The 13,951-nt window shown below is 47.3% G+C and overlaps 1 protein-coding gene across 6 annotated transcripts in view; it reads right to left on the bottom strand.

Moving 5' to 3' along the window:
* LOC309814153 (store-operated calcium entry regulator STIMATE) overlaps positions 1-8,524 on the bottom strand; it is a 56,383-nt gene extending 47,859 nt beyond the window's left edge. For all 6 annotated transcript variants that reach the window (XR_014295627.1, XR_014295628.1, XM_082639621.1 and 3 more), the window contains exon 1: positions 8,256-8,524. Coding sequence is in view for 4 of the 6 variants with exons in the window: in XM_082639621.1 (XP_082495747.1) it covers positions 8,256-8,415 (160 nt within the window). In the remaining 2 variants the exon portion in view is untranslated. The remainder of the gene's footprint in view (positions 1-8,255) is intronic.
* Between the last annotated feature and the right edge of the window lie 5,427 nt (positions 8,525-13,951).

The following is a 13,951-nucleotide window of genomic DNA, read 5'->3' as shown; positions in this document are numbered from 1 at the left end:
CCTGAAATTGAAAAAAGGCGGCTCTCTGGAATCCCTCCAAGCACACTGCCTCTTTTGCTGGGAGCCTGTGTCCCCACTATCTCCAGCCCCCAGAACCGATGGCCACGCTCATGATCTCCTACCTGGACCTTGGCCCTCATCACTCCCTCTGTTTCGAGAGCCCCTCACATCTCCTTCACCTCCAGTGTTGTGACCAAGCAGGGCTTCCTCAGAGATGGTTCCCAAGGTCTCCTGGCAGAATCCCTCATCACTCCTCTCAAGTCTGTTCAAACATCTACAGCCCTCTTCACACTGCAATGGAATGCTCTGCCAGCACGCACGCAGCCCACTCCAGCTGTGAGTCCCTCAGGGACAGGGGACTGGGTCTCAGCTCTTCTTTGTCAAGGCCACATTGGCACCCAGGTCCTTAACAGATCCATTCTGCTAGAGCTCACATGAGAGTCTGCATGTGACTGAGTCTACAAACTGAACAATTGTAGTTCTTAACAGGGGTGATTTTCCCCCCAAGGGACACTGGGCAATGTCTGGAGATACTTTGGGTTGTCACAACAGGGGTGGGGGAGCTACTGGCATCCAGTGGGTAGAGGCCAGGGATGCTGCTAAACATCCTACAAGGCACAGGACAGCCCCCCAAAACAAAGAATTATCTGGCCCAAGATGTCAATGGTGCCAAGTTGAAAAACCCTGGGTTAGATGGGTAACTTCCTAGCAGTGGAGTGATCTAAAAGAAATGCACGGACCACTTCTATGTACACATGAAGAAAAGGATAACTCTTAAGGGCCATCCCTAACTCTTAAGATGATTAACTACGCTCCTTATAGTCATATAGCACCAGGGAAACAAATTCTGTGAAAACTTGCAGGTAACCTGAAATACTGAGGGCCCTGGAAACCCCTCCTCACGAGTTACAGAATGGACTCATGGACGCCTCCCTGCAGCTCCGGGAGGCTCCGCCTCAGAGGCTGGACCTCAGTCCCAGGGTGGGCTCGCCATCCTCACATAGCCAGGGCAAACCTTCACAGAGGCCAAGGCCAGAAAAGCGAACCTAAGATGGAATTCAAACATGCACGAAAGGACTGGTAGGTCTTTTCAAATTGATGCATTTAACGTTATCAATAGCCACAAAATAATCTGAAGTTCCAGATAATACTCTGGACATAAAGAAGAATCATTAAGAAAGAAACTCGGAATTATACAAATAGGAAATTAAAAAAGGGGGGGGTAAAGTAGCCAGGGATAGAGAGTAATAAGTGCACCTGTGGAAAGGGGTGAAAAAAGGCATCAGGGGAAGTGGCTGAGAGAGACTGGGGCCTGAGGGACCCGGCTTACATCTCAGCTCTGCACCTACCAACAGGTACCTTGTGCTACACACTTCACCTGCCCACTGTCCTTGTTTGCAGAATGAAAACAACCCCTCCCTTCCAGGTTCCTGTGAAGCACTGTCAAGTGCTGAGCACAAGAGCCGGCATACTAGGGACTCAGTAAAGAGCCAGTTGCAGGAAAGTGGGCTCCAGCAGCCAGTGTTACCACCTGCTACCACAGGACCTGGGGCTGTTGAAGCCAGGGACTCGGATGCAGGTTCATCACCTGTAAATGGGTTGCCCCAGTCCACCCACTGCCCGCTCAGGGCCCACGTGACACTCTGTAGGCGAAAACACAAGAAAGGGTGAGGTGAAGGAATGAGATTATTACTTACACCAAAGCCACCTGGTTTGAGTGTCTACTAACTTGGAATTGGCAATCGCTATACTGTCTGGGTTATAGTTTTTTTTTACTATTATGCAGTCTAAGAGAAGAGGGCTAAAGGTAAACATGTTGAGTAAACAAGAAAGAAAGGGAAATGTTTAACCTAATTCAGAAAACAATTTACTCAAGCACTTGTGAGATGTTCCTCAACTGAGTTCTGAATGTGAATACTGTAATGACAATGAGGATGACATCCCCCCTCCTACTATGGAGGGCCCAACATGTGCCTGACACTAACCCAGCTTCCTTACACACACCCTTCTAATCCTCAGTTCCAGAAAAATCATCATTCCCATCTTGCTGGGGAGGAAACCAAAGCTTCAAGAAATACATGGGTTGCTCAAGGGCAGTATGTGGCAGAAGCAGAAATGAAAGCCAGGTCAGATGGGTTCCAGAGCCAGGGATTCTGCTATTTTTAACCATTTGTAAAACTCCTTCAACAGGAGGAGACTTCATCTTCATGCAAACACTATACTAACTGCAAAGGATTTTAAACAGCTCATTAAAGCAGTAAAGGCTTGATAGGTTCCTATAGGGCAACACTTAAAAAACAAAGGTATTTAAAAGGCAAAAAATGCATTACAACTCAGATTGTCCCCTAATTCAGATAACTCCCTCTTGCCCTGATTTTATTCCAAATTAGTGAAGTTTTTATTATAAATAAAGGAGATCACCATTATGGATAAATGCTACCAGATGAATCAGCATTTAGAAAACCAAAAACTTTCTGAAAATAAGGACCCCCTAACAGGCCTCCATGCTAATGTTGGCTGTACTCCTTTCCCCTGTGGGCACAACAGCAGCCTGGGACAGAATGCTCTTCCTGGGCCTTGGCTGGCACTCCGGGGTGGGGGAGGAAAGGAAGGCGACATTATTGACTGTGTGATGGGTGCCAGGCCCAGAGATGGCACCTTCACATATGAGCCCATTTCAGCCATCACTGAGTTTCATTATTTTACCAGAAGTGAAAAGTTACTGGGAAACAGGATATTCACAAGATCTCAAAGTATTACCACCAGAGAGATAATGTATTAACTGCAAAGGGGAAAATGTACCCCATAAGGGAGAGAGCTGGAGACGTGCCCTCTCTGCCCAGTAACTGACCTTATCACTAACAGTGGGACTGATGTCACGTGCCGCCTGGTGCTGTGTAACATGAAGCACACAACACTGCTCATGCAGTGTTCTCGCTGTAAAAAAGGTTATCGCAATCTAATGGCTCCTCCAGACCAACTCAGGAAACACAGGGGTCCATGAAACGCTCAAACACCGCAACAAGGTAACAATCCAGACAACTCCAGAAGGTGGGGCACCATCCACAACAACTGGCCAGGACTCTTCCAAAGGCAATGTCAGTAAACAACAACAAAAAACAAAAAAACTCATGTGTATGTGTGTGTGTGTGTGTGTGCGCGCGCACGTGTGTAGGGGAGATTCTTTTAGGGTGAAAGTGACTTAAAAACATAACCAGAAAAAAAAAAACATAACCAGGTGCAAAGTGTGGACCTTGATTAGATCATAGTTTTTAAAAAACTCCAGCTATAAAAGACCTGTGATGTTAGGGGAAGTGTGAACATTAGATATTAGGTGATATTGCAGGGTTATAAATTTTCTTAGGTGTGATCATGAAACTGTGGTTATGGGGACTTCCCTGGTGGCGCAGTGGTTAACAGTCCACCTGCCAATGCAGGGGACATGGTTTCGAGCCCTAGTCCGGGAAGATCCCACATGCTGAGGAGCAACTAAACCCGTGCGCCACAACTACTGAGCCTGTGCGTCTAGACCCCACGAGCCACAACTACTGAAGCCCGCATGCCTAGAGCCTGTGCTCCACAACAAGAGAAGTCACTGCAACAAGAAGTAGCCCCCGCTCGCCACAACTAGAGAAAGCCCGCACGCAGCAACGAAGACCCAACATAGCCAAAAATAAACAAATAAAAAATAAATAAATTCATTAAAAAAAAAAAAGAAACTGTGGTTATGTAGACAACTATTCTTATCCTTAGGAGACTCAACTGAAGTTTTTAGGGATAAAGTGTGATGCTGGCTGCAACTTACCCTCAAATGGGTCAGCCAAAAAAAAAAGTATAAAGAGATAAAGTAAATGTGGCAAAAGGTGAACAATTTCTGAATCGAGGTGGAGGGCAGATAGGCATTCATTGTATTATTTTCATCTTTTCTATATATTTGACATTTTTTAAGATAAAAATTAGGATGGCATGGGGACAGGTGATCCCAGGAAAGGTTGTCCCAACATGCCTATGTCTGTACAGAACACACAGGGAGGCCAGTTCACCACATGCCAAAACAGCAGGGACTCATTTGAGATTAAGGTTCAAAGCTGGGTATACTAGTCTGTGACGTTACTTTGGGCCTCAGGAAAAATACTATCATTTCTCAGCACCATCAGTGTTCTCATAAAACAATGACACCTTCTCTCAGTTGGATAGTCCCCAAATCTGTAACATGAAAATAGGCAGGTAGATTTATCCAAGCTCTCAAAATGCTTGTTTTGTTAAAAAGCCAATTCTGTCTACACTTCAGCCCAGGGTTCTGATGGTGCATGGTGAAGGAGGCTTGAGTTTGCTTTACATTTACAGGTCCTGAGAGTAAATACCCCTAATGCCAACACACACACTGGCCAATACTGACCTTTTGCTGATGGCTGGGCCACTGCCCTGTGCTGGAACACACAGGGCAGCTCCAGGACTGCTCAGCTCTGCTCTGCTGTGACTTCACTGAGTCACAGACTACAGATAAAGCCACCAAAACAAGCTGCTCGGCAGGTAGAGCATGACAAAGGTCCCTCGTTTAAAGCATTTCCTTCTACTGAGACACCCGATGACTTTCAGTGACACTCCAGAAAACCTAGAGGGGGAAGGCCCTTTAAAAGCTTGCCTCTGAGTTTGTTTGGCTTTCCTTGGACACACAGGGTACCTTAGCCGAAGCCTCTGGAAAGTTCAGCCCCTGAACAAGGCGATGCTGACACTGGGACATGCCAGCAGATGGCAGCTTGTATGTTTATGCAGCTTAAAGAATCAGCTATATAGATCAACTGGCACACCAACTCTCAACTGCCTGGCCAGAGACGTCTGGAAATCCCCACACAGTGAGCCGAGCACCAGGATGAGAAATCCCCGTGACAATCAAAATCCTCTCTTGAGATATAAGAGGGTCTTCCTCCAGGTAACCTTTACTTCTAGGTAAAAAACACAGCCACCTGTAAATGGAGAAAAAGTAATTTTCTGGGTAGAAAAAGAAACATAAAAACAGTGGTCTGGGGGCTTCCCTGGTGGTGCAGTGGTTGAGAGTATGCCTGCCGATGCAGGGGACACGGGTTTGTGCCCCGGTCTGGGAAGATCCCACATGCCGCGGAGCAACTGGGCCCGTGAGCCAAAATTACTGAGCCTGCGCGTCTGGAGCCTGTGCTCCGCAACAAGAGAGGTCGCGATAGTGAGAGGCCCGCGCACCGCGATGAAGAGTGGCCCCTGCTCGCCACAACTAGAGAAAGCCCTCGCACAGAAACGAAGACCCAACACAGCCAAAAATAAATAAATAAATAAAGGAAACTGTCAACAAGTAAAAATAAACACTAAAAACAAAAAACAAAAAAAACCACAGTGGTCTGAGGATTCACTGAAATCAGGATGTGAAGTGATGAAAAATACCACACAGCCTGTCTGGCAGAGAAATGGGTCCATCCTATACAACAGAGCTGGTCCAACAGGAAAACGGAATAGTGCCTGCCCTAAGAACTGGGGAGTTGTCAGAAGTGTCCGAGCCCGCTGCCCTGGAGGAGGAAAGCACCGGAAGGGAAAAGACTGTGACTCCAAAGAGGAGAGGGACTGTTAGTTTCAACTGCTCAGGAGAGATGACTGGTATTTAAAATGTGCTTGGGGACTTCCCTGGTGATCCAGTGGATGAGACTCCGTGCTTCCACTGCAGGGGGGCATGGGTTCGACCCCTGGTCAGGGAACTAAGATCCCGCATGCCACGCAGCACAGCCAATTAAGAAAAAAGAGAGAGGGAGAAAATATGCTTGAAGAAACCAATGATGGAATTGATAAAGGATGGAGTGGCCTCATCTTAACGAACCCAGACCTCCCTCAAGGGCTGCAAGGTGAGCAGTCTTTTCATGGGAGCCTGGCACTCCTGAGAGCAGCTCTGCCAGACTGAGGAACAGGCACTGTGACCAGGAAGACAGCCAAGCAGCTTGCAGGAGCAATTCCTTGAGACCACCTCCACCCCCTTTCGTTTTCCCCAACAAAGTCCATTTCAAAATGTAAAACAGTTCCTAAGAGATTTCCTCCTCTGCCCAGCCCTGCAAAATGGAAAAGCCCCACAGTTCTATTTTAATAGAATCAACAAGTTAAAGAGAAGAAAGGTACTTCCCTGACTGGGTCTCGATCAGTGGGACACCCCTTGGGCTGCTGTCTGCTTCTAGGTGGGAGAATAGGGCTCTCGATCCATGTCCATGCCTGTATCCAGGGCAGACACGGCTCTAGCCTTTCCAACTCTTCCCCCCATCACCCCTACTCATCATTGTCCCAGGACCTACTACCCAATGCCACAAGCTCCCTCCACGTCTAGCCTTACACTGAGCAAGAAACCACTTCCTAGTTCCACCTTTGCATACGGAATATACCAACCACGGCGGGATTTGCACTTGTGCTCACAGTGAAGATTAAGAAGTGACTGCGTCCCTGAAGACTCGCAGGGCCAGCAGCATCACTCTGAACACATTCAATCTGGCACACTTCTCAGCTGTGAGCAACTCCGCCTGTCATAATCACATTTCCCTCTCTGAATCACAAGTATCAAACCCCAGGGAATTAGTGGGGCCATCAGCACCTATCAAGCCCATGAAAATAGCCAGGGCTATGCTAAGAAATCTTAGGTCAGGGAACAACATAAAACTTAAGCCTGGACTTCCTTTAGGGAGAAAGGATGGCCAGCTGGAGGAGAGAAATGTGGGGAGGGGAGTGCAGACCCACGCACAATGTCTCGAACATACAGACATACAGTCCATGCACCCAAGTCAGAAGCTGAGTTTTGCTAAGTCGTCACAAATTATTACTGTGCAAACAAGTGGGTATTTGTTCAGCAGGGAAAACAGAAAGGCAAGTTAGAGACTAAAAAGGAGAGAAAAAGTAGCAAACATATACAGTCTGGGACTTGTTGCAAGACTTACGAAGGCCAGGCAACCAGAAAAAAAGTGGTGTCCAAGAATAGCCTCTTCAGGGTTACCTAAAGCTTGGGAGAATTCACCCAAATAAACCACACATCATAAACAAGCAAAGCCGCAACTCCAGCAACTGGACCCTACAAGACGCACACACACAGCTGTAGGATCCTTCCCAGATGCCAAGGAGCATACCTTCTGCAGGAACTTCCCATTCTACCCACATGGAGCACAGTGGGGAAATTTTGAGAACAAGTCATTTTGGAACTAACACCTCTGTCAAAATAGTTATAACCCTTCCCTTTCCCCGAAATGCAATCACAGGGCTACTAGGCCTCTTGTCACTTTAATAAAAGGAAGGATGTACACTAAGAAAACATAACCCCTCAACACGTGGCACACATGACAACACGTTGGAACTTCTGGTTTTCCAGAAGGGCTATCTGGGGTTTTCTTCCCCATCATGAAGCTCTCAAGGAAGGGCCCCTGATGACTTAGCACAGGAATTCTAAGACCTCCTCAGACCTGAGTCTGGTTCTCCACTAAGCTCCTAAGTTGCCCAAGTCTCATAGAAAGGAAGGATACCTGAAATATAAACAAAAGTGGGCTGGGAAAGGGAACAGCCAGGGGAGACTTGAGATGCAACTTAATTAGGAAAGGCTGGGACAGAGATGGAACAGGTGAGCCTGTTCAGGCAAAGGAGAGGGAAAAGGAGATGCGGGAAAGAAGGCAGTCTGGGTGGGTCAGGCTCCAACCAAAACAGAAAATTAAGCTGAGGGTGAAGGGGCGGGGCGGGGGAAGTAGTACTGGGAACGGAATGCACGGCCTAATAAGCCAGGTATTGCAAGGTGGCAGGATTTACATGCGAACGGGACATAGTAAATCCTGAAGTGAAGGTGAAGAAAAAAGCTCAGTATCAGACTGGGGGCGAAGGGGAGGCTAAGAAGAGCCTTTAAAAGGGGGCAGAAAAGAATATGCCTCCCGGGGGTCATGGCCGTAGGCTGTTAAGTGGAGGAGCTTTAATTTGCGATGACACGGTTGCAGGAGAGCACCTCAGAAGAGAGGTGTGCGCGGGTGGGAGAAGAGGAGTAGGGGTGACCCCTGACGAGAGGCTGCCGCGATAAGGCGAGGGACCCAGGACCCTGGGTCGGGGCCAAAGATCCCCCTCGTCTGGGAATGCCCAGCCTGGGCTCGCGGGAGGAAGGCACCTTCGCCAAAGGGCCCGGGTCCCCAAGGCCTGAACTCCTCAGGCAGGAGGGTCCCCGAGGCCGGTGGGCCCGAGGCTCGCGGCGCAGGGCTTCAGGAGGGCGGGGGTCCCGGACTCACGCATCAACGTGCTGAAGGCCACGACGCCGAGCAGCCCCTGCAGGAAGATGCCGAAACTGTGCATGAGGGCACCGCTCTCGCAGCGGCCCGCGCCGGACGCTACGGTGGAAGGCGGCCCGCCCGGCAGCGAATGGCTCGAGTTACCGGCAGGACCCTGCATGGCGGGCCTGGCGAGGGGCGCTGGGCGCCGCCGCCCGGCCGCCCGCCCGGCCTCGCTACCGGCGGGGCCCTCACCACCGAGCCCAGAGCCCGGAGTCCGAGCCGGGAGCCGGTACCTCCGCCCCACGGCCGACTCGGCGCCGCGCGTAACGCGACGTCTGAGACCGCAGCACCTGATTGGCCAGGCCCGGCGTGGGGGCGGGCCTTGGCCGCTCCTACTCTTCCCCCCACCAGGGGCGGGGCTCCGGCCGGAGAGGGAGCGGTGTTTTGGATCCTGACCACAGGTAGGACAGACCAGGTGAGCTGGGCTGCGCAAAACGGATTGAGAGCCCAAGCCCGGACTCCGAGCTCCAGGTCGGGAGGGCAGGAGCAGGGAAGATCTGTGACCATTTTTTTTTTTTTTCCCTCTAAGATAAACCCCTAAAGAATTCATGAAAAAATACTTCTGGATTCCACCCCCAGATTCCGATTCAGTTGTTCTGAGACGGTGGCCAACAATCTGCATTTTCGGCAAGCAGCCTGGATTATTCTGAGGCAGGTCGTGGAGAAAACCAATCTGACTCCGCACACAAGCATTTTCTTTCCAACCCAGACCTTCGGAGTCCTTGTAGTTTCCTTGTTAGTACCAGTATCCTGGCCAAAGGCTTGTCTTAGATTCATCATTCAGGCCCCGAATCGACTTTTCCTCCCATAAACGTAATGTAAATGGTCATTTCAATCCAACTGCCTTCATTTAAAAATATACAGGGGGGCCTCCCTGGTGGCGCAGTGGTTGAGAGTCCGCCTGCCGATGCAGGGGATACGGGTTCGTGCCCCGGTCTGGGAGGATCCCATATGCCGCGGAGCGGCTGGGCCCGTGAGCCATGGCCGCTGGGCCTGCGCATCCGGAGCCTGTGCTCCGCAACGGGAGAGGCCACAACAGTGAGAGGCCCGCATACCGCAAAAAAAAAAAAAAAAAAAAAAAAAAAAAAAATATATATATATATATATATATATATACAGGGTATATGCTGTAAACACGTGGATATAACCCCATCTTGTTCATTTGGAACGTGATTCATAAAAGAAAACCAGGTTGTTGGTATTTGTCAGTCTCCAGGGACTCCCTCCACACACACACACACACACACACACACACACACACACATTTATTCCCACTCAACCCTGACTCCTCAGAACCTGCTCCCTTCCTCTACTAGGGCCTTTAGTCCCCATTCTGTCACCTACCCTCTCAGCCACCTCTGGCTTTTCTCCAGACACCTCTTGTTGGTGCTCTCAGGTCCCTGACCAGGACTGCACCCACTTAATGCCAGTGTACACACAGTATTATTCCAGTAGACACTGGGGTACACTTGTTGAACAATAAATACCAAACCTAGGGAAAGTTCCCCTAAAGATAGCCATCAAGAAATTCCAATTACATAAAAGGTTCAATGCTATCCGAAAGTTTTCTTGGTTAATAGGAATATTAACTTGATTATCTGGAGAATACAAATGCTACTGGCCCCCTAGAGCCAATTCTCCAGCCCTTCTCTTACAATGCACTTCCACACCTCTGTGCCTTTACATGGCATTCTATCTGCATGGAATACTGCTCCCTTTTCCCTGCTCCATGAACTGCTACTCATGCTTGAAGGCCTGCCTGACCCCCCTGTCCCCACTGTGCATCCACATTACCTTGTGTGTGCTGCTCCACTAGAACTTTTCAGACTGCTAAATTAGACGGCTGTACACACCTCTCTCTCCCAGCTGAGTGTGAGCCTCCTGAGGGCAGGAACTGATTTTTACTCAGCCTTGAATCCAACATAGTGCCTGGCACAGAGAGCATGCAACAAAATGCTTTTTAAATTAAATTGATTTTTAATTTATAAAATTAAAAACTCTCCACAAGTATTGACCATGGGAAAATACAGAAAATCAGGTTAAGAAAATAAACAGGTAAGGAAAAATTGCATTACCGTCTTTAAGTCTAAGAAGGTCCCGTATGGGTATGTATGCTCAACAGTTACAGTCCACGTTTAGAGAGAACCAAACAATAGGATGTGTCCTTAAAGCCGAAGAGATTGTAGTTGGGCATAAGGAGATTATTAATTGCTTGAAGACACAGCTCAAGGAAAATTGCACATAGAGCTGAAAAATGAATTTTTTTGACAAAGCAGGGCTCTGCACATCCAGATGTGGAGGAACCTTAAGGCCCATTGCTGCTGTGCCAAGGCAAATGGAAAGAACAAGAAGCAGTCTTCAGAGATCAGGGCAGAGTCCTCGGTGCCGGGAGCAAGCTCACTATGGGAAATTCTGCTCTTCCTACCTTTTCTGAACGGCAATTAAAAAGTACCCAGATCCAGAGGGGAAAGGATCAGACAGCAGGATGGGGGGAGAATTCTGGAAAGGTTAATTTTATTGAAGCAGGAAGGAACTTTCTCCTCCATTCAGAGATGATTCTCTGAGGTCCCACTGGAAACAGTTTTGAAGGATTTACTCTGGTCAAGATGCCTTCTTTGCTGTCAAAGGAAGTTAAATATACCTTAAGACCTGTTTTAATTTTCTCACGACCACTTAAAACTGTCATAACATACCACACGTTTATATACACTCTTATTTACAAACCAAAAAAAAAAAAAACCCACGCAAAATATTCATCCAAAATAGTTATTTTTTAATCCCTTGAAGTTATACCATCAAACTTGATGGCAGTTATTTTAATAGGTATTCTTGTGCATATTTCTCCTTAAGTATACTTTATCCTCAATGCATAACTTTTAAAATTAAGAGAAAAACAGTAAGCAGGAAGGATACAACGCAATATGCATTTCATTTTGTTCCAAACAAGCAGCTTAAAAAAAAAAAAAAGTATAACATACATTAAAGTGCATCAGTTCCAACGAGTTAGTATTAGAAAAGGGCCTAAGGACAGTGCTGGAACCAGCCAGGAGTCCCACCCTGGAAGGCCTCTGATTGTCTTCAGAGAATAGTCAACAAAAAAAAAAAAAAAAAAAGGAAGAGGAAAAAAATGAGCACTTAAAAATCTCAAGAGAAACATTCAAAGTACACTTCCCTAGAGACTTCTTGCAAAAGAAGATAAGTTTTAATTTTGTCTAAACTTTGTAACCTCCCTCAGTCATCTGCTTTGTGACTTGGTTTGCCCCAAGAGCCTACCTTCATCCTTTCAACACTATTTGTTCACGCTCATATCCACTCTGCCAAGTTAGGCATGCAGTTAGATAAACTAAAACATGTAGGAACCTGTAGGACTGAGTTCCCACGCATCCTGAGAACAGGCACACCTATTAGCAACGGTAGCTTCATGTCACTAGCCAGTGTCATCCTTTGCCTCCAGAAATAGTTGGAGACCCTTGCCTCCCACAGCTTTAACTCCATTACTGGTGGAGTTAAAGACATGTCCGGCAAGGCTGTGGCTTGTTTCCCTTTAAGACAGTCCTTTGCGATAGGCCACGGCACCAGAACAGACCCAAATGGTGTGTCAGGTCAGAAAAGACATAAAGGAATGGAGTTTTAGGCCTACTTCTCCATTCCTCCAACCCCCACTCCTGGTTCTGCTGGTTCTTGCAAAAATCTAAGACTTCTGAAACCCTAGAATGAAGAAAATCGATCTCCAGTGCACTTATGGCCCACCACCTTCTATACCTTCACCCCTAAGGCTGCCCTCAGAAACAGAACTACCTGTGAAATCTGGTACAAGTACAGAGGAAATCCCAGGTGAGCAGGCTTGGAACCAGATCCATTTGGACTGGGCTTGGAGTTTAGAACTCTCTTGCCAAAACTCCAAGTTCATAGGTGACTTATTTAGATAAATTCAAATTTCCAAAGTATACACATCCTGACACAATGGGAGGGAATCATCAAAATTCACTAGCAAAACATTGTAAAGTGAATAAAATCAAGGAAGAGTTATACGTGCATGAAAGTGATTGATTTCTTTTTGGTTTTGCAGGAGGCTCTGTCCTACAGGGTTTCCGAGCCAGCACCATGACCATGACACATGGTTACTTTGGGTGGACCCAGGACCAAAGACATTCAAATTTTTAAAGGGGGTACCCAGTCCCTACTGAGACTTATACTTCATTTGCTAGTGCTCCCTTCTCCTTCATCTTCAAAAGGCCAACTGATAACACGGAACACTTTTGAACTTGCACACACACACACGCACACACACACACACACAAACATCCTCAATATACAGGACCAAAGTTCAAACTTGGTGTGTTTCCACTGCCGAGGCTATGCTCCTAACAGCTCTCTCAGAGTATCTGTGGCATCAATCAAACCAGCACATGGTGTCTTAAATAAATGTCTTTGGTGATAGGCACCAAGTAAACAGAAGTGCCTATGATAGTTTTCCCAATGTCCTCATTTAGCTAAATCTTACCTACAGTTCCCTGATGTTCTGTGTGTGCCCCAGAAATACTTTCTGGCTTGGGAGAGGGGATGGTTCTGAGTACTATCCAACCTAAGGCCTCCTAAAGCTTTTACTCTGTATTCAGTTATGGTATTAGTGACTGAATTCGTACAAGAGAACAAGTAAAATGTATTCAAGTCCTCAGGAAGCTTTGGTCCAATGCCCGCTCTCTCACAGTGAGAAAAATTTTACTTCCAGGAGAGGAGCATATAAAGGTCAAGTTCTGAACTGGTTTTCTATGACTGCCTCTATCGTAATTCAATAAATATTTACCCAAGAAGCCCATCCCTTCCAGATATTGGTAACTATCCTTCCCTGACCTCTATAATGTAGATGCTGGGAGCCACCTACAATGCTAAAGAAAGGCAGACAGGACAAAAGCTCCCATTAATGCATTTCCTGCATTAGCCACCACAGTTCTGCTTCAACGGAGAGGAATGGAGGTGGTTTACAAATGAAAACAGCACAGTCTCCAGAAGCCCACAAAATATAGTCAAAATGTCACAGCAAATCTTCACATGCAGTAAAAGGTTTCCCTAACACACCAACACTACAATAATAGGCTTATATTAGTCAGTCAGCTTCAAGGTCCAGGAGCATGATATAATCCATTCACCTGTTTCCAAGCTTGTCAATTCAGGATCAAAAATGGATCCTGGAAAACTTCTTGACCTTAGGGAGGCTATGGAGCTAGCTGAAGGCGAAATTTAGACAAATGAGTCCCTCATAATGTACCTCGCACAGATTTAAGAGGTTGGTATCTTTAAAAACCAAAGTTCATATACCTATTGCAACATGACAAACATTTTACCCCAACATGGTGAGCTGTATCAGGCTTAATATCTGTTTTATTTTATTTTATTTTATTTATTTATTTTTTTTTTTGCGGTACGCGGGTCTCTCACTGCTGTAGCCTCTCCCGTTGCGGAGCACAGGCTCCGGACACGCAGGCTCAGCGGCCATGGCTCACGGGCCCAGCCGCTCAGCGGCATGTGGGATCTTCCCGGACCGGGGCACGAACCCGTGTCCCCTGCATCGGCAGGCGGACTCTCAACCACTGCGCCACCAGGGAAGCCCAATATCTGTTTTAGAATCATGACAATCAGACTGTCGCTGCTGG

This window comes from Mesoplodon mirus (genome assembly GCF_964341445.2).
Source record: "Mesoplodon mirus genome assembly, chromosome: 12".
Lineage (NCBI taxonomy): Eukaryota > Metazoa > Chordata > Mammalia > Artiodactyla > Ziphiidae > Mesoplodon > Mesoplodon mirus.
The sequence above is the reverse complement of the archived record's forward strand: the minus strand, read 5'-3'. Positions and strand labels throughout refer to the sequence as shown.